Here is a 21,436-nt window from a genome sequence, read left to right on the forward strand (position 1 = left end):
GAATCTTTATTTCATGTCAGGACACAGTGCAGATAAAAACGTTGACGCGTTTCAGGCTACACTAGCCCTTTATCAAAATGTATAGACATGTACAAGTTCTTGGATCCTTTTTCTTGTAACCGGCGTGATATGTCATAATAGTCTGAGATGACACTTCCCCTTTAAGGAACACTACACAGAGGAAATTAACAAAAGAAAAAAATATGCCAGCGATTCTTCTCTTCATCTCTTTCTTTCTTCAGACATGTGTGTCGGACTGAAACACAACTGGCTGAAGCAGGAGCCTCCCCGCTGTGGCGCGTGCAGTAGAAAAAAAAAGATTATTGGGCCACGCCCCCTTGTTTATGCCCCACCCCATCAGTCAGCCAAGATGAAATAGAACAACAGGAGATTAACCCTTGTGTACTGCAGAAGACTGTTTCAAATCACCCAAAAAATGCTACAAACTAAATAACAATGGGGACAAAATTACCTACTGTTCATTATAATTTATTACTAGGTTTAGTGTTCTTTTAAAGACAAAGAAATTCTCATTTTACAGTAAACCCCTTTAATTTGAATCAGGCTTCCGAAACCTGCTTTGGCAAGCTATACATCTCAATGTACCATAGCAGTAAATGGTGGCCATTCAGTTAAGTCTACCAGAGCAAAATTGATGGCTTGATATGGCACATGGAGAGTGGTTCTAAGTGGCCTATGACATCTGTACGCGCTAATTTCGCACTTGTCCATGTAACAACCAGTGGGTGTGGATTCACTGTGCCAACCAACAGATTTGGCTTGGGACTAAACCTGAGGGCATTTCCTGGTGGCTCTTGGTATTCACCCTTTAACCCCTTTACAGGGATCTGGTCTTCGCTACAGGGAACACACCAGGATGCTACCTATTGGAGTAGTCTTCGTGTGGTTTGCAGTTGACCCACGAGGATTAGAGACACCGATGCACGCCTGTCACGGCGGACTGGATCTCAGATACACAGACAACCAAATAAACAAGTATCTAGGCGAAATGCTGGGGAAAGGTCACCTCCTAGCAAATCCCTGACTTCTCTCCCTACGCTGCTAAGCCCACATTCAGACCTTGAAGGTAGGAATAATGTGTCCTCGTGCCTGGACTGCAAATACCCTAGAATCCCTGAGATGGTGAAAGGGGAGAAGGGGCAGAAGACACACAAACAGCCTAGACCGCAAATAACAGAAACCAAACTTATCTGAGCTGGAACAGAAAATCCTTCCTTCCTTGAATCCAAGGCCAGACTGAATTCTATAACCCGCGCGGCCCTCTGGGAGTGAAAGCAATTTAAGCCAATGACCCCACCCAGAGCACCTGAAGGAAGGCGGATCCAGCACGATACCAAAACAAAACAAATGATTAGACACGTGCTGCCAATCTGACAGACCTCCGCAGACCGTCCGAACAGGGCATGACAACGCCTCAATGGGTCAGGCAATACACATAGTCAGAAGACAGAGAGAAAGTCGGAGCTGGCACAGTTCGTGTGAATCCAAGGAAGAGTCCAGAGGTTCAGGGCAGGGGCAGTATGGTGAACAGGCATGGGTCAGGTCTGGCAGTAAAGAGTGCAGGAATCAGGCAGAAGTCAGTACACAGGCAGAAAAATTGATTTAGTGTCAGGCCTCTACATAACTTCGGCATATCCACCATTGTTTCTAAATGTAAGACAGCTTCCTTCCTTACATTTAGACCATTTTCTACAACCAAATCAGGCGTTAAAAAGATGAATGAGAGCCGTCCCCGCCTGCACCTCACCCCCTTTTTTAGACCTGGCATAAGCGGGGAATAAGTCGCAGATTCTTCCGCAACATGGCATGGGACAGAATCTGTGCCATATATATGTCACAAAAATGGCGTGTATCTGTTCGTAAATGACCCCCTATGTCTTTATGCACATTTCAGTTTTTGAAGCACTTATTTGCCACAATTTATAAACCATCCACTGGAATAGATGATCCCCACAATCTGCTATGTATCACCTCTGTGTTCTCTGTGGAATATATTCTAATCATCCAAAAGCAATGGAAACCCGATGGAAAAGTGTCAACATTAACAATAATCACTAATATTTTTTCCCTAGTGGGGGAGGATGCAGTGTTTATACTTTTTGTATTACTACTACTAGTGTCCGTGAGGACTGTTTGACACCACTTATTCCTACACCTAAGGCCTATTTCACACCAACGTTTTTTTTGCGAGTGTACAGGTCGTTTTTTTGCGTTCTGTATACAGTCCGTATACCATTCATTTCAATGGTTCCGCAAAAAAAAACGGAATGTACTCCGTATGCATTCTGTTTCTGTATTTCTGTTTTTCCATTCCGTTGAAAGATAGAACATGTCCTATTATTGCCCTCAAATCACGTTCCGTGGCTCCATTCAAGTTAATGGGTCCGCAAAAAAAAAAAACGGAACACATACGGAAATGCATCCGTATGTCTTCCGTATCCGTTCAGTTTTTTGCAGAACCATCTATTGAAAATGTAATGCCCAGCCCAATTTTTTCTATGTAATTACTGTATACTGTATATGCCATAACGGAAAAACGGAACAGAAACGGAAACACAACGGAAACAAAAAGCAAAACAACGGATTCATGAAAAACGGACAGCAGAAAACGATAAAAGCCATACGTTCGTGTGAACTAGGCCTAAGTATCACTAACACTTAGCTTTTATTTTGATTTTCTATTAATACTCAGTCATTAAAGGGGTTATCCCACTAAGCGTTTTCATACTTACCTGCTGCCACCGCGCGTTCACTTCCTGGATTCTGGCTGGGGGCGGGCTTCATCTTGATTGAAGTCTTCTCCCGGCCGTGCCGCGCGCTGGACTGAATGCGCACGCCGCCGCGCATGCGCAATGGTGACTTATTCCTACAGAGCTGGCGTGCGCGTTCGCAGCTCTGTACTATTCTGGTTGGGAAGAAGTCACTGTCGCGCATGCGCGGCAGCGTGCGCGTTCAGAACAGCGAGCGGACCGGCCGGGAGAAAAGGAGTCGTCTTCTGGGCAAGCGCGACCTTCCGGCTTTTGGAGAAGAACAATGGTCGTAACCAGGGGAGACCGAGCCACAACAATCAGGTAAGTGGGGATGAATTTTAGCCTAAACGGTGGGGATTTGTTAATAAAGTATATTTACAAAAATGATCACTGTCAAATCATTAACAGATTTAACAGTGATCATTATGATGGGATAACCCCTTTAAGGTACTCAGTTACTTCTATCCGGATAGTGAATGTTCCAACTAATAAGTCATAACTAGGATGGATACAATGTTACCCTACTGGCTGCGCGCTGCCAGTTTACATCGGGTACAATGTTTCAGGTGCATATCGTACTATCCATTCTAGTCTGGTAGCGTATACATAGGTATTCCTAACTTGGTGCGTCGCTTAGGGCTCTTTCACACTTGCGTTGTTCTGTTCCGGCATAGAGTTCCGTCGTCGGGGCTCTATGCCGGAAGAATCCTGATCAGTTTTATCCTAATGCATTCTGAATGGAGTGAAATCCGTTCAGGATGCATCAGGATGTCTTCAGTTCAGGACCGGAACGTTTTTTGGCCGGAGAAAATACTGCAGCATGCTGCGCTTTTTGCTCCGGCCAAAAATCCTGAAGACTTGCCGCAAGGCCGGATCCGGAATTAATGCCCATTGAAAGGCATTGATCCGGATCCGGCCTTTAGCTAAACGTCGTTTCGGCGCATTGCCGGATCCGACGTTTAGCTTTTTCTGAATGGTTACCATGGCTGCCGGGACGCTAAAGTCCTGGCAGCCATGGTAAAGTGTAGTGGTGAGCGGGGGAGCAGTATACTTACCATCCGTGCGGCTCCCGGGGCGCTCCAGAGTGACGTCAGGGGCGCCCCAAGCGCATGGATCACGTGATCGCATGGCACGTCATCCATTCGCATGGGGCGCTCTGACGTCACTCTGGAGCGCCCCGGGAGCCGCACGGACTGTAAGTATACAGCTCCCCCGCTCCCCACTACTACTATGGCAGCCAGGACTTTAATAGCGTCCTGGCTGCCATAGTAACACTGAACGCATTTTGAAGACGAATCAGTCTTCAAATGCTTTCAGTTCACTTGCGTTTTTCCGGATCCGGCGTGTAATTCCGGCAAGTGGAGTACACGCCGGATCCGGACAACGCAAGTGTGAAAGAGGCCTTAGTAGTTTTAACACAGCGACGCACCAAGTTAGGAATACCTATGTATACGCTACCAGACTAGAATGGATAGTACGATATGCACCTGAAACATTGTCCCCGATGTAAACTGGCAGCGCGCAGCCAGTAGGGTAACATTGTATCCATCCTAGTTATGACTTATTAGTTGGAACATTCACTATCCGGATAGAAGTAACGGAGTGACTAGCTGGAGGTTTTAAATCAATTTCTTAATGACTGATTATTAATAGCAAATCGAAATAAAAGCAAAGTTTTAGTAAACATTAACAAAGCCCATGCTGATAGCTGTAGGTAAAATCCTAATAGATCACTATGGGACTAACGGTTCATATACGGTCTATCTGTCTGTGATCTGTGATTTATGGATCTCCTTTTATGAGTAAACCTTCTTAAGATGGTAGAAGATCGTAAATAACCAGATGACCTTAACGTCAGTCTGAGGACATAAAGTGAAGGAGATGTTTAATTTAATTAGGGGGCGTTCTCCTTGAATAATCTTCATGAGATCTGAAAGGTCTGTGAAAGATTAGAAATGTTCGTTACCGTATATACGCAGTGAAGAGATTTCTCATATATGTGGTTGTGGCTTTATTTAATTTTTTTATCGCAAAATGTTTCAAATAAAAAAATATATATAGAAAATTAAGAAATAAGCTTTTTTCTCATGTACTTTTAAGGCTACTTTCACACTAGCGTTAATATATTCTGGTATTGAGATCAGTCATAGGGTCTCAATACCGGAAAAAAAACGCTTCAGTTTTGTCCCCATTCCTTGTCAATAGGGACAAAGCGGAACTGAACAGAACGGAGCGCTCCAAAATGCATTCCGTTCCGTTTGGTTGCGTTCCCATACCGGAGAGCAGCACGCTGCGGTTTGCTTTCCGTCCTGGGATGCGGAGCAAGACGGATCCGCCATGACCCACATCGCAAGTCAATGGGGAAGGATCCGTTTTCTCTGACAAAATAGAAAACGGATCCGTCCTCTATTGACTTTCAATGGTGTTCATGACGGATCCGTCTTGGCTATGTTACAGATAATACAACCGGATCTGTTCATAACGGATACAGACGGTTGTATTATTAGTAACGGAAGCGTTTTTGCTGAACCCTGCCGGATCCAGCAAAAACACTTGTGTGAAAGTCGCCTAAGATTGTTATGATGGTGTTTCAGAGTGTTGCACTTCTATATTGATGATAATACTAATAATAGTGCATTGTTAGGCTGGCGGCGGGTCGGCTGCAGTCCGGCTTTCCCAGGCATTCGCAGCCATCGCCCCACTCACCCTGTGTGTATTTGGTCTGGTGCTCAGTAAGCTATTCTACAGCACTGCTAGGGTTAATCCATTTCTCTCGCTCACTGTCCAGCTGCTGACTAAGGTGCTGATCAGCCTTTCTATTTAGCTGGGCTGGTGGTTTCACCTCCTCGCCTAAGGCTACTTTCACACTTGCGGCAGGACGGATCCGACAGGCTGTTCACCATGTTGGATCCGTCCTGCGGCTATTTCGCCGTGCCGCCGCTCCGTCCCCATTGACTATAATGGGGACGGGGCGGAGCTCCGGCACAGCACGGCGGTGCGCGGCGAAAGCTGCCGGACTAAAAAGTACTGCATGTCCGACTTTTTAGTCCGACGGCTTTTGCTGTGCTGCGCCGGAGCTCCGCCCCCGTCCCCATTATAGTCAATGGGGACGGAGCTGTGGTCCGGCGGCACGGCGAAATAGCCGCAGGACAGATCCGACATGGTGAACAGCCCGTCGGATCCGTCCTGCCGCAAGTGTGAAAGTACCCTGAGCTTTAGGTATTCTAGTGTTCACTAGCCCTAGTGAAGGTGTACTTTTTCTGCCCGTGTATGAACCTTGCCTGTTTTTCAACTTTGATTCTCCGCTGCTTGCTCTGACCTTGGATTGCTTTCTCGGATACCCGTGCGTCAGCTGCAGACTACACTGGGACTACTCCAGGAGGTAGCAGCCTGTCTGATTTCCTGCAGTGAAGTCAGAATCCCTGTACAGGGGTTCGTTGGTAAATTCCAGGAGACCAAAAGGACAACGCCCTTAGGTTTAGCCCAAAGCCAAACCAGTTACTAGGCACAGCGGGTCCACTCTGCGTGTTACATGGATTTATTTACATTTATACGTTTAGAGTCCTGTTGAAGAATCTACCTTTGGTTTATGTTCAGATCCATTCAACGGGCCCATTTTTTTAAGTAAATTTTTCAAACCAATGCAAAAGTGCATCATGCAAATTGATGCAAATGTGAATCATTTCTTTGTATCAGATAGGTGGGGGTCCACCTCCCACTTCCGGGCCCCCACCGATCAGCTATTTGAAGGAGCAAGCACTGTGTCCTCTGCGATGTTTACCTGCATTCTGTCTCCCTTGTTGCAGTGTAGCTACAGCTTCCTCCCCGTTCACATGAATGGGATGCACAGCTGGAATTACACAAGGGAGACGGCGTGCTGGTAGCATTGAAGGGAGTGCAGTGCTCACATGAGTGCTGTGGCCCCTTCAGACTGCTGATACCATTAGATGGACACTTGAGCATATACTTGGTATACACTCACCTAAAGAATTATTAGGACCACCATACTAATACGGTGTTGGACCCCCTTTTGCCTTCAGAACTGCCTTAATTCTACGTGGCATTGATTCCACAAGGTGCTGATAGCATTCTTTAGAAATGTTGACCCATATTGATAGGATAGCATCTTGCAGTTGATGGAGATTTGAGGGATGCACATCCAGGGCACGGAGCTCCCGTTCCACCACATCCCAAAGATGCTCTATTGGGTTGAGATCTGGTTACTGTGGGGGCCATTTTAGTACAGTGAACTCATTGTCATGTTCAAGAAACCAGTTTGAAATGATTTGAGCTTTGTGACCTGGTGCATTATCCTGCTGGAAGTAGCCATCAGAGGATGGGTACATGGTGGTCATGAAGGGATGGACATGGTCAGAAACAATGCTCAGGTAGCCTGTGGCATTTAAACGATGGCCAATTGTCACTAAGTGGCCTAAAGTGTGCCCATTAAACATCCCCCACACCATTACACCACCACCACCAGCCTGCACAGTGGTAACAAGGCATGATGGATACATGTTCTCATTCTGTTTACGCCAAATTCGGACTCTACCATTTGAATGTCTTAACAGAAATCGAGACTCATCAGACCAGGCAACATTTTTCCAGTCTTCAACAGTCCAATTTTGCTGAGCTCGTGCAAATTGTAGCCTCTTTTTCCTATTTGTAGTGGAGATGAGTGGTACCCGGTGGGGTCTTCTGCTGTTGTAACCCATCCGCCTCAAGGTTGTGCGTGTTGTGGCTTCACAAATGCTTTGCTGCATACCTCGGTTGTAGCGAGTGGTTATTTCAGTCAACGTTGCTCTTCTATCAGCTTGAATCAGTCGGCCCGTTCTCCTCTGACCTCCAGCATCGACAAGGCATTTTCGCCCACAGGACTGCCGCATACTGGAAGTTTTTCCCTTTTCACACAATTCTTTGTAAACCCTAGAAATGGTTGTGCGTAAAAATCCCAGTAACTGAGCAGATTGTGAAATACTCAGACCGGCCCGTCTGGCACCAACAACCATGCCACGCTCAAAATTGCTTAAATCACCTTTCTTTCCCATTCTGACATTCAGTTTGGAGTTCAGGAGATTGTCTTGACCAGGACCACAACCCTACATGCATTGAAGCAACTGCCATGTGATTGGTTGACTAGATAATCGCATTAATGAGAAATAGAACAGGTGTCCTAATAATTCTTTAGGTGAGTGTATATGTGGCGCTGGCGTCCTACTGCTACCCTCTCATATTACCGGCAGTCCGGTCCCGCTCTGCTGCTAGTCAACGCCAGCACGTGTGGTGTCTTCTGCAGGCTGTGTCCTGTGTGCTTCACCCTATGGAAAGGTCTCTTGGTCTGCTACAGGACTATGGCTGGCCTCACTGTGGTACCTAAGGCCTATTCCCCAAGGGGAGAGTGATTGAGCTTTAGGTTCCTAGTCTCTAGTTACCAGTTAAGGTTTGACTATGTCTGTACCAGATTCCTGCCTGATTCCTGGCTCTGACTCTCCGCTACCCGCCCTGACCTTTGCTTGTTCCTCGTATTGCTCCATTGCCTCCTGCACTGACCTCGGACTTGCCCGGTCTCTCGGTACACTGTCTGTCCTGACCTCAGCTTGTCTCCAGACTACACATATTGCCTGACCTCTCAGCGTCACTGTCCCCTGTGGGTCAGCCGCCAATTACACCAGGACTATCTCAAGAGGTAGCGGCCTGGTGGCTTCTCCACAGCAAAGTCCAGATCCCTGTTTAGTGAATACCAGGGTTCTGCCAGGATAACACCCTTAGATTTGACCCTAAGGTCCACACCCAATAGTGGCATTGTTCAACATTATGATGAAGGGAAGTCGTCAAGAAATATCATAATATTAACATTTTATAATAGTGACTTTCCTCTGAGCCAAACGTGTCTATGGATCTTCAAAACTGAAGAAACAAAACAATCTCACAATGTCACCTCTGGGGCAGTAATAATGTCAAAGCCTTGCAAAAAATGTCTTTGTTGGCACAGAGATGCCAAGTAAGATTGTGATTGCCCTCAGAGTCTCTCTGTCTGTGTTCACTATATCACTGGAATATTAATGTGTCCCTTGTAGCAATGTCTAGAATTTATCTAGAACCAGAATGTTAATGCGTCCATGAACCCGCCTGCCTCGGATTATTGCTATGACGGTAAGTTCATTATTGCTCAGTGCTTTGCCATATTGAACTCTTATTGACTTGGATTAGCAATGCATATATTAGCACATTGGTTTGCATTGTATATTATGCATCAATCAACAGATTGTGAGCTGAAAATCTGCGATGTCTGCGATTTACCTAGTACTGGCAGCATAACAACAAGTCAACATACTGCTGATGGAAAAGCGGATCTGTGCCAGGATTTAAGGATGTTCTAATTAATGGATACCAGTATTGCCAATGCTACCACTCTCATAACCCATGGGTTTTCTCTGTTTTACGTATATAAGGATGTGTTGACATTATAATTAACAATATAAGTCGTTTTCATAGCGCGGTGGACTTATAGTCTACAAACAAATTCACATTTTGCACTTTTTTTTATATCAACCATTCCCTCTATGGATCCCCATGTGGTGCCTTCATCTGGTGCTAAGTGCATTCAATGCATTCTACATCTAATTTATTCACTATTCTGATGCGGCCAGAAGTTTGCATACAACCTAATGAATGCAAACCATTTATTTCTTTAACCCCTTCCAGGCACAGCCAATTTTCACCTCCAGGATCCAGCCTAATTTTGCAAATCTGACATGTGTCACTTTATGTGATAATAACGTTGGAATGTTTTTATGTATCAAAATGATTCTGAGATTCTTTTCTCGTGACACATCGTACTTTATGTTAAAGGTAAATTTGGGTCGATAGGTTTTACCTTTATTTATTAAAAATAAATCTGAAATGTACGGAAAATTTGGAAAAATAGGCTTTTTTTTATTAAATATGAATTTCTCTGCTTTTAAGGCTAGGCCTACACACCATTTTGCGGGCCGCAGCACGGCCATGGGGCGCACAAGTTCGTGTGCAGGAGGCCTTAGGATGTTAGAAGGCTTAGAATTTTAAAAGCTATTTTTTTAATTTTCAATAAAATTTTCCAAACTGACTTTTTTAAGGGCCAATTCAGTTCTAAAGTCTCTTTGAGGGTCTTACATAATAGAAACCTCACATAAGTTACCCCATTTTAGAAACACCACCCCTCAAAAAAATTATTGAAAGTTAGTGATTAAAAATTTCCCTTTTTTACTGATTTTCTTTTTTAATCCATTTTTTCCTGTAACACAGCAAGGGTTAACAGCAAACCAAACCTCAATATTGATTACCCTGATTCTGCAGCTTACAGAAATATCCCATATGTGGTCATAAACTGTCGTATGGGCACACGGCAGGGCTCAGAAGGGAAGGAGTGCCATATGGCTTTTGGAGGGCAGAATTTGCAGGAATGCTTTTTGGGTGCCACGTAGCATTTGAGAAGACCTTGAGATACCCCTTCAGTGAAAACCCCCAACAATTGACCCCCTTTTGGAAACTAGACTCCTCAAGTAACTTTTTAGAGGTGTGTAATGAGAGCTTTGACATAACAGGTGTATTATAGGATTTAGAGACATGGCTGTGAAAATAAAATTTTAATTTTTTCCAATAAAATGTTGCTTTAGCCCCAAATTTTTCATTTTTACAAGGGGTAACAGGAGAAAAGGGACCCCAGAATTTGTTACCCATTTTTCCTGAATACAACCATAAGCCATATATAGTTCTAAACTTTATGGGCAAAGACAGGGCTCAGAAGGGAAGGAGCACCATTTGGCTTTTGGAGGGCTGCAATGGTTTTCAGGTGCCATGTCGCATTTGAAGAGACCCCCCTGAGGTACCCCTACAGTAGGACCCACCAAAAACTGATGAAGTCGTATGCAGAAGGCACCGCCCACTGTGTAGTGGCCATGCTGGGGTACTGCAGCTCTGTTCCCATTCAGGTGAATAGGAGCTGAGCTGCAGTATGCCAGCAGTGGAGACTACACAGTGGACGGAACTTTCCATCCACTGTACAATTTCCGGTGTGGAAGCTGCCCTATATAGCTGATCATGGGGGTGCTACGTGAGAGACCCCCACTGAATCCCAGAAGACCCCTTTAAATAACTTAATGGAGCATAGATGGCATGGTAATGGTCTTTCTGAGTTGCTGACTGGCTGAGAGGGATCATCACTCCACAGAACCATTACTTTGTTTTCAACCCCCCCCCCCCTTCCTTTTAAACCCCTATTATAACTCTATTAGGGTATCGTGATGATTGGCTTCTTTAAACAGGTCTACCACGGAGACAGCTTCTGCAAGAATAACATTATATTTTCCAAAAATGCAATATTAATAATAGGAATCCAATGTGTTGTGATGTGGAAGGCACAGATGTGAATATTGCATGCGAAAATGCTCTGCAGTTGTGACCCCCGGGAGAGGAACAAGTCAGAGCTGTAAACCGGGAGGCAGAGATAATGTAAGAGAGAAGAGCTGAAAACGGTCAAACACACAAAATAAACCACTGATTTGTCTCTTCACACAATTTATACAGAAAGTGCTGGTGATTTGTGCAAGACATTAAAAGGGTTGTCCATGAAAAATATTCTACAGTTTTTAAAACAGCAACTAGATCTGAATACTTTTGAGATTGCATGTAATTAAAACATTTAGTATAACCACTGAGTTATATAATAAAATGTATCTGTATAGCGCCACCTGCTGTTTGTTCTTTTTTGTTATTTGTCCAGCAAACTGAGAAGGCCGCACATGCTCAGTTTCATCCTTCAACTGCCTCCTGAGCTGTAATAGGGAGAGAGATGCAGGAGAATGGGCACACCCCCTTTGCTGCAGCAGAAAGGACACTCCCTTGAGCTGCCAGCTTGATATAAATCTAACAGAGCAATGAACGTGGAGATCTCTGGGTCCAGGTGAGGTACAGGGCTGGTTCTAGCTTTGTTAGGATTAGATCGTCATGTACTTTATGATGTCTGATTTTCATTTTTTTACATGTAGTCATGAGATAACCACTTTAAGTAAATTGAGTATTATCCTGGCAACCAATCATATTCCACCTTTCATTTTTAAAGGAGCTCTGAAAAATGAAAGGTGGAATCTGATTGATTGCCAGAGACAACTAAGCCAGTTTCCCTCTCCACCAGTTTGGATAAATCTGTCCTCTAGAATGGGAGGGCGAGTTCATTACTTGTCTTTTGCCAAGACCTCAGAGATGGTTGGCAAACTCCACAAGTAACACATGAAACCTGCACATAATATATTCTTATCTCTTCTACAGAGAAATCTTCAGAAGTAAATCTCATGCGCAGTAAATTCTCATTTTATTGCACAGAATACGATTGAAGCTGTAGACGGGAAAGGTAAAGAACTAGTTAAACGAGTTTATCATCTCAGGCATGGATGGCAAATCGCCACCTCTGGGACCCTCTACTACCCCCAGTACGGGACCCCGGAGGTGAACGGTGGCCAGCTGCGCATACGTGGTCACACTCCATTGATATTTTAAGTCGAGCATTGACTTGGCTATTTCCGTCAGTCCTATAGAAATTAATGAAAAAACTCTGCGCATGCGTGGCTGCTCTCCTTCACTTTCAGTGAGCGATGTGCCACCAATGTCTGAGGTGAGACAACCCCTTTAACAATGTCCCGCTGGGTAACATCGTAAACTGTCAAGGAGAACCATTTTACAGATGAGTGTTTCAAAAATGATAATCTGTACCCTGTCACATGCGCAGCGTCATTCTGATGATTGGCATATACACAAGTAGCAGGCTTAGGAATAGGTGAATCTCCCGGTGGGCCCCCGAGCAAGGGTGGGCCCCCAGTCCTTCCCATACTGCAGCATATCCTTGCAGTCATTTGCAATGCCAGGAACGCCATCAGGCACAATCGCTAGCAGGCAGTGCCGCCGGCATCCGGTATCCATGATTTCCAGGCCGGAACACCATGTACAGGAGTGCCGGGCAAACACCAGCACTTCCTGCTTAATGACATCACATGGATCACGTCATCCCGATTCCCGGGTGTCTCTCATGGATGCTTCCACAGTTGCCTGTGTATAAGGTGTTTACCTCATCAGCTGGCATCTTGGCATTGCGTTCCCTGGTTCTTGGTTCTGCTTCTGACTAGCCACGCTGTGATTGTTCTCCAGGTATGACCTTGGCTTGGATTTGGATCTGCTTTCGTCTGATGTTTTGGACCCTGACTTGACCGCTCGTGTTTTGACTTTGGCTTGGTATTTTACTACTCCTTGTCTTCTGATTTTGCTGTCTACTAGTTCTGACCTGGTCCATCTGACTTTGTGCATTCTGGTTCTGTTTATCTGTGTGTCCCTTGTGTCTGCCTGACATGTTTTCTCCTCGGTGTCTCTCTTTAAACTCCAGCACTCAGTTAAGCAGGGACTGACATCCAGTTGTGGCCTGCTGCTGAGGGCAGTCATGCAAGTAAGTAGGGACAGTGGTGCGGGTGGTTACTAGGGCTCACTACTCCCAACTGTGACATCATAGCTAAGCCTTTCAAACATACTTATATAGCAAAACTAGTAAAATAGCTAAGCCAGCCTCACATCTGCAACTAGCTCTTTTAACACAAAAGCCCTTTAGCAGGGCAAAACAGATAGAACCAGCGTTTCTAGTTGAGAGACCTTGGGCCGAACTCTGGATAGGTACTATTTCTATTATGGAAACCAGTTGATATACATGATGACTATAGTAGGCTAGGCAATGTTCCTCTGGCTTCTCTTTCTCTCTCTATAATTCACCTGAAACGAATCACAAAAAAATCAGGTTCAAGCTTTTTGGGAAATTCAGGGATGAATTCTCAAACCATTGGAATCGATTTGCTCATCCTTAATATAGATGCATCAGATGGCTGAGATGACTTCTAGTTACAGACGCAGACCAGTCAGTATCCTCTTTACCCAGGGACCTGCTTTCTCAAAATTGCTGCAGGGACCCCGGTAATCAATCATCTGGACTATTTTGCTACTGCCTGCAGTATTTGCATATAGTTGTAGAGTGGGCCCCCAGGATTAATTTCACTGGTGGGCACTGGGAACCCCAGTCTGAAACTCAGAAAAATCAACTCAGAATGGACACTTTTCCTAAAGCCTCCTGCAGACGACTGTATGTATTTTATTTTCCCCTCAAAATACCGATACTGGCCATGCGACACTCTCTGCAGGCCCCATTGTCAAAATGCCTATTGTTGTCTGCAAAATGCACAAGAATAGGACACGTTCTATAATTTGTGGCATGCCCTTGTGGAGGCGGACAGTACACAGATAACATCCCTGTGTTGTCTGCATTTTTTTGCGGACCCATAGAAATTAATCCACATGCAATCAGCAAAAAATACAGATCGGACCGAAAATATGAGTGAATGCGGCCTAAAGAAGTTGTTTATGGATTATAAATCACCACCGAGGTCAGTGCGAATTCAACTGTCAGACCCGTGAGGTGCAATCGCCCAGCTGCAGAAAGACAAAAACTAGTTTGGATGTCTTCATTTTGATCAGGGAATATGTTGTAGTGACCGGGGGCGGGGGGGATGTTAACAAGCACTGCCATCAATAATGCAGGTTTCTAAGTGCCCACAAAAAGTCATAGGTCACTCCAGGAAGGCAGTGGCGGAAAAAAACTGGAGTGGAATTTCTAGACAAAAGTGTTAAGTTTTAAGATGTGTTTAACAAACAGGAGATGACATTTGATAAATTTGGTGCAAAAGTACAAACCAACTCCTGCAAACCTGACTTCAAAAGGGTTCTCTGGGAATTTGATATTGATGGCCCATCCTCAGGACACCCAGCACCTCCACCGATCATCTATTCGAAGAGACCACTGTACTTACCAGATTTCTGGTGAGCGCAGCGACCTCCTCTCAGCGTACCAAGCACAGCGCTGTACATTGTGTAGTGGCCATGTTTGTTATCGCAGCTCAGCCACATTCACTTGAATGGGCCTGAGCTGCACCTCAGCCACGTGACCGATAAATGTGACGTCACTGGCCTAGGAAGAGGCCTAAGTGCTCACAGGGCGCTGAGGCCTCTTTGAACAGTGAGTCGGACGCCCTCTGATCTGATATTGATGTCCTATCCTAGGGATTTTTATTTTTTTACATGTGAAACCTTTTTTTTTAACACTTTATTGTTTTATTTTTATTTTATTTTACACTTTGCATACCCCATAAGGTCATACAAGACCTCTGGGGAACATTTACCTTCACTTTTTTTATTTTATTATTATTGATTTCTCCATAGTAGCCTCAGTTACAGGGGAAATACGACCCCCCCCCCCCCAGAGAGGCTGTACAGCATAATACTGCGCTGTACAGCCTCGGTGCAGGGCTGATCGAGGTCTGTGAAAGACCCGACAGCTCCTGCAATCTCCGGTCCGGCGGTCACATGATCACCGGCCCGGGACAGGAAGCGCATGTGTATGTAGCGATCTAGAAGGCAGGGACACCTAGGAACTGTCCCTTCCTTCTCTCTGGGTTGCCCTGCTGCACGGGAGCGCACAGCATCATAGGTTACTATGATGCTGTGCGCATCGGGCCGCCCGCGGGGCTATTGTCCCGCACTCATAATATCATATGAGTGCGGGACAATATTCCCGCAGGTGGCCCGATACGCACAGCATCATAGTAACCTATGATGCTGTGCGCTCCCGTGCGCACGATGTATGCCGCTCCGGGACATATGGCCCGCTCTCGGAGGGTATACGGTCATAGTATTTATATACTTTATATACTTTTTATGTACCTTTTAAGCGGTACAGTGTCAAATGCTTTGGAGAAGTCCAGATATACGACATCCATTGATTCGCCGCAGTGAAGTCTAGAACTTACCTCCTCATAGAAACTGATTAAATTAGTTTGACATGACCGATCCCTCATGAAGCCATGCTGATATGGCGTGATTTGCTTATTTTCATTGAGATACTCCAAGATAGCCTCTCTTAGAAAACCTTCAGTTTACCCACGACAGACATTAGTTTCTGGGCTCTGTTTTCGGACCCTTTTTGAATATTGTGATATCGCCGTTTGCTCCTTTGTCTCGTTCTCACATGGACGCATTGGCACCACATTTTCTATGCGCCAATACTGTGGAACACTCTCTGTCATTATAGAGTCCTTAAATATCAGAAATAAGGGTCTGGCTATGACATTACTTAATTCCCTTAGGATACGGGGGTGTATGCCATCTGGTCCAGGCTATTTGTCTATTTTTATCTTTTTAAGACGCTGCTGTACTTTTTACTGGGGCACTATGGAAAATTTACATTCTGCATTTCATCTGACAGTTTATTTTCCTCAGTGAATACAATGGAGAAAAAAAAATATTTAATAGCTTTGCTTTCTCCTCATCGCTCTCTGCAATTCCCCCCACATTACTCTGTAGAGGGCCGACACCTTCAGATTTATACTTCTTACCATTTATATAATTGAAGAACATTTTAGGGTTACTTTTACTCTCTTTGGCAATGAATCTCTCGGTCTCTAGTTTGGCTGCTTTTATTTGTCTTTTACATATTCAATTTTTTTACTTATAGTTTTTCAGTGCGTCCTTGCTCTCCTCTGTTTTAGTGATTTAAATGCTTTCTTTGTGTCATTTATTGCTTTCTTTACTGTTCGATTTATCCACATAGTTTTTTTCTTGTTCCTTACCCTTTTATTCCCATAAGGTATGTACCTCTCACAATTAGATTTTAGGATGGTTTTAAAAATATCCCATTTTGTGGCTGTATTTTTATTTTTGTCCCAGTTAGTTAGGCCTATGGCCTCTCTTAACTGGCTAAATTTTGCTTTTTTGAAGTTTGGTATTTTTAGTAATTTTAAATTCAATATGAAAAAATCCCTTCCACAGTATTAAGCATAGACCTTCCTAGCCCAGTCAAACACGATCTGATACCTAACTCCCCCTTTAACTGGGATACCCCCTATATTACTTACCTTGGAGTCAAAATAGGGCCCAACCCTTCGTCACTTTTTCAGCTAAACTATACCTCTCTCTTACAATTGATAACAAATCAGATTTCCACACTACAAATCTCCATGCTATCCTGGTTTGGCAGGAAGATTTTTGTCATATCACTCATACTCCCTAGATTGACATACCTGCAGCAGGTCTTACCCATCACTGTGCCGAGATCATATTATGCTACATTGAAACAGCGAATCTAGACTTTTATATGGGTAGGAAGGAGGGCACGCCTAGCATATTCCACTCTCAGTAAACCCAAGCACTATGGTGGGATAGGCCTGCCTGATCCAGAGCTATATGGGAAAGCCATTCTTTTGTCGAGGGTGGTGAACTGGTTTGCTCAACCTCGAGGAAGGTCTTGGGTGCCTATGGAACAGACCTATTTTAGATCTCCCTTTACGGGTCTCTTAGTGGGGTTCAGTGGCTTTCCATGTGTGGATAGGTCATTCAACCCAATGGTTAAAACCACAATTTTGGCACCTGGACAGAGACTACTGAAAGAGGTGGAGGCCTGGTGGTTCCCCTGCAGTGGAGTCCAGATACCTGTAAAGGGTGGGTTGAAGACTAGAGGAGCCACTTTTGTGAGGGGGAGGCAGACTCTACATTACTGGCTGTGAAACCATGCACAAGGCCACACACACCCAATGGACCTCTGCAGGGGTAATGTAGGCTATGTAGCTATTAGATTAAGGAATATTTCCATATTTTCTATTAGAGAATCTTCACTGGAGAATATTACAAATCTGCAAGTTAAAACATTTGATTTCTACGCCATTATTTTATGATCGGTAGGGATCCAACCTTTGAAAGTACTCAGCACAGCGGCGCTCCAGTTACATCACTGCAGGAGCGGTGCAGCGGGCCCCACACAATTCTCTGCACAGACCTGAATCAGTGCTATCGGCCTTCTATTCTCAGGATAGGTGGGGGACTCGGCGTTCTGGCGGCCATGATCATAAACTGATGACAAATCGTAGTGATATGGCGCCACTTTGTAAGATGGGAAAATCTCTTTAGTAAATCTTCACACACTTCTGGAAAAGCTCGACTGTCTTCAGCTGTCCTATGGACAATGAATGGAGCTGTACTGCGCATGCTCGGCCGCCATTTAACTTGAGGAGGAGCTGTCCCCTCTCCTGACATGTCTATTATAGTAAATACTTTCATTCCCCAAGTAATAACAATTCTGAAGCATCTATTCTTATGACTCCATGTTGTGCCGTTCCTCTATTATTCCTCTAGTATTTGTACAATTAGACAGCACTCCAATTGGTTGGTGAGATAATTAGTGAATTTTATTCAGCCGGACATGATGGTGCACAACAATACAATATGGCAACGCCAGCGTTGGCGTTCCCCGGTGGTCACAACCAGGCCTGATGAAGGGCTATAATTTAGCTCGAAACGTTGCCATATTGTATTGTTGTGCACCATCAGGTCCGGCTGATTAAAATTCACTAATTATCTCACCAACCAATTGGAGTGCTGTCTAATTGTACAAATACTACAAGTGTTGATCCTGAGGTGGAGCCGGGAACAGAACCAGACGAGCCACTGTGGAGCGCTGTGAACATGTACGATTCTACCTCGGTTATTCCTCTGCTATCTGTCAGCGGTCTGCAGTAAAGGTGTTACCAGATGGGGGGTCCCTGCACAGTCTGAGGGGGGCACAGCAGAGTATCAGAAGAAAAGATGCTCCAGAATCATTACATGGGGGATGCAAGTAGTTACTAAAACAGAAGTCAGGAGCGGGGACAGGTGCTCTTTAAGGATGACCGCCATTTAGCATGTGGACTGGGGATCAGTGTAAAAACCATCGTCGCTGCTATTGTGTATCGTGTTCTCTCAGCTTTTCCAAAGTTGGGAAATCGGTGTAATGTAGTGGTGCTGAGCGGGTGTATCTGTACCTGTCTGTGAATGTAGGTAGATAGATATGAGAGATAGATAATAGATAGATAGATAGATAGGAGATAGATAGATAGATAGATAGATAGATAGATAGATAGGAGATAGATAGATATGAGACAGATAGATAGATGATAGATAGATAGATAGATAGATAGATAGATAGATAGATAGATAGAGAGATAGATAAGAGATAGATAGATAATAGATAGATAGATAGATAGATAATAGATAGATAGATAGATAGATAGATAGATATGAGATAGATCAGGCATCCTCAAACTGCGGCCCTCCAGCGGTTGTAAAACTACAACTCCCACAATGCCCTGCTGTAGGCTGATACCTGTAGGCTGTTTGGGCATGCTGGGAGTTGTAGTTTTGCAACAGCTGGAGGGCCGCAGTTTGAGGATGCCTGATATAGATAGATAGATAGAAGAGATAGATATTAGATAGATAGATAGATAGATATAAGATAGATAGATAATAGATAGATATAAGATAGATAGATGGATAGATAGATATGTGATAGATAGATAGATAGATAGATAGATAGGATAGATAGATAGATAGATAGATAGATAGATAGATAGAGAGATAGATAGATAGATAATAGATAGATAGATAGATAGATATGAGATAGATGATAGATAGATAGAAGAGATAGATATGAGATAGATAGAAGAGATAGATATGAGATAGATAGATAGGAGATAGATAGATAGATAGATAGATGATAGATAGATAGATATGAGATAGATAGATAGATAGATAGATAGATAGATGATAGATAGATAGATAGATAGATAGATAGATAGGAGATAGATATTCACAAAAGTAAGACCCTAACCCCTTGGGCTCTGGCGGATCCTGAGGATGGTCTCGCTCCTCCGCTCCAGGTTCCTCTACTACAAAGTCTGATGATTTATGATGTTATTGACCCTATAAATGCCGGAGACCACCCAGTGCACTCTGCAGGTCATTAGAACACAGCGCCTGTCTAGTTAGTCTTTGCTGCAGGGAGATGAGTAATAATACATCAGTGTGTAATGCTCTGCAGGGTCAGGAGATGCAATCTTCTGCATCATGACAGAGCAATGTGTAGATGCTGGTGTGAGAGTTGGGGGATGGTGGCTGGTAGGAGAGATGGTCACAGTACGGATGGCAGTGTGCACATGGGGGTCATTTACTATCCAGAAATACTCCTATATTACTGCAGATTGCAGTCTGACACTTTTCCCTGCTCACTCCTAAAATAATGGGTGTGACGGGGGAGGGGACGGGCCGCCAGGCTCCTCTCATTCATCCTTTTCTGCTGTTTTCGGCTGAGGCCAGCGCCTCTTCAACACTTTGGTGGATCCACCGCCAGCTTTAGGGGTCACTAAGACCGTCGTCCTAATAAATGACCGCCATGGTGTGGAGAGCAGTGGGCTGAGGGCGGACGCCCTCCTCCACGCTGTAAGGTGATGCCGCGCTGAGCGATGGATGAGTCGCTGCCGCTCGGTTCAGCACCTGCTCACACGTCCCCCCCAGACGGTGAGAGCCCCTTCCTGCACACCTGATCTGACTGCAGCTTTTTTTGGGCGGCGACTCTTTCAGCGGAGTCGGATAATCTGCACATGTCAGTGTGTTACAGTAATTACTCTGTTTTCTTACTAATATGTAAATATTTATATTTGGAAATGTAATTATTTAATATCTATTATTTAAAGGGATTCTGGCACCACCATTTCCCATTATAAACCGCTCCCGGTGCCCTGTAGAACACATTTACTGTATCCTTTTGTTGATCTATCGATCTTTGTTTCCTCCCGAAAAAGATCTTTATTCCAATATGCAAATAAGCTGAAAGGAACCCAAGCAACAGCACCCTTGGGCCTCGGAACCCAGCCGCTCCCATTAGAATCGAGGTCTGCTCCTCCCTCCACTCCTGAAGTATAATAAATCTTGCGCCGGCGCACCACACCCATCTGTTTGCGTCTGCGCCGTCTGTTCCCTTCTGTGGCACAGATGGGTGATATGCGCCTGAGCAACATTTCAAGCACCGGGTTCCCGATGTCAGGAGTGTTGGAGGTGTAGAGAAGATGAAGATGGGGGGAGCAGACCTCGATTCAAGTGGGAGCAGCTGGGCTAGATCAACAAAATGGTCGATCTGGGATACCTTAAAGGGGTTGTCTCATCTCAGACAATGGTGGCATGTCGCTAGGATATGCCCCCATTTTCTGATAGGTGCGGGACTACACCTATCTCTAAAATGAAGCCTAACACGAGGCCAGCAAAGTGGTGGCTGGCGGTGCCAGGTCCGGCCACCACCAAGCCTATTGGCCTGTCGAAGATAGCCGAGTGGTGCGCCTGGCTATTTTCGAAATCCCCATAAAAATGAATGGGAGCGCTCCGTGCTTGGGTGGCCACCGCTCTCATTAATTTCTATGGGGCCGATGGAAATAGCCGAGCCAATGCTCGGCTATTTTCGACAGCCCCATAGAAATGAATGGAGGGCGGCTGTGCATGCGCAATGTGCCCTCTAGTGACTTGCTGGCTCAGTTTCCAAGACAGACACCAGACTCCTTTTAAAACCAAAAATAAAGGTTGTCTTTACGCTGATGGGACCTGATCGGTGGTGGTCCCAGCCCTCGGCGATTGATATCGATCTAACAACAAATTATTTATAGTAGTAGTAAATTCATAAAAAACAGAAGCAGACAATATCACGGTATAGTAAGAAGCGTCTCTCACCTCCACAGGAGTAGTTGTTT

The 21,436-nt window shown here is 44.7% G+C and overlaps 1 protein-coding gene across 1 annotated transcript in view; it reads right to left on the reverse strand.

Annotated features, from left to right (window-relative positions):
* The window catches only part of LOC122938759 (protocadherin alpha-C2-like), an 85,658-nt gene that overhangs the window by 61,674 nt on the left and 2,548 nt on the right, over nucleotides 1–21,436 (reverse strand). The window contains 1 exon segment of the mRNA XM_044294507.1: nucleotides 21,417–21,436. This exon segment is cut by the window's right edge and continues 2,092 nt beyond it. Coding sequence (XP_044150442.1) covers nucleotides 21,417–21,436 — 20 coding nt within the window.

The sequence above is a fragment of the Bufo gargarizans genome, chromosome 5 (assembly GCF_014858855.1).
Source record: "Bufo gargarizans isolate SCDJY-AF-19 chromosome 5, ASM1485885v1, whole genome shotgun sequence".
In the NCBI taxonomy this organism is placed as follows: Eukaryota; Metazoa; Chordata; class Amphibia; order Anura; family Bufonidae; genus Bufo; species Bufo gargarizans.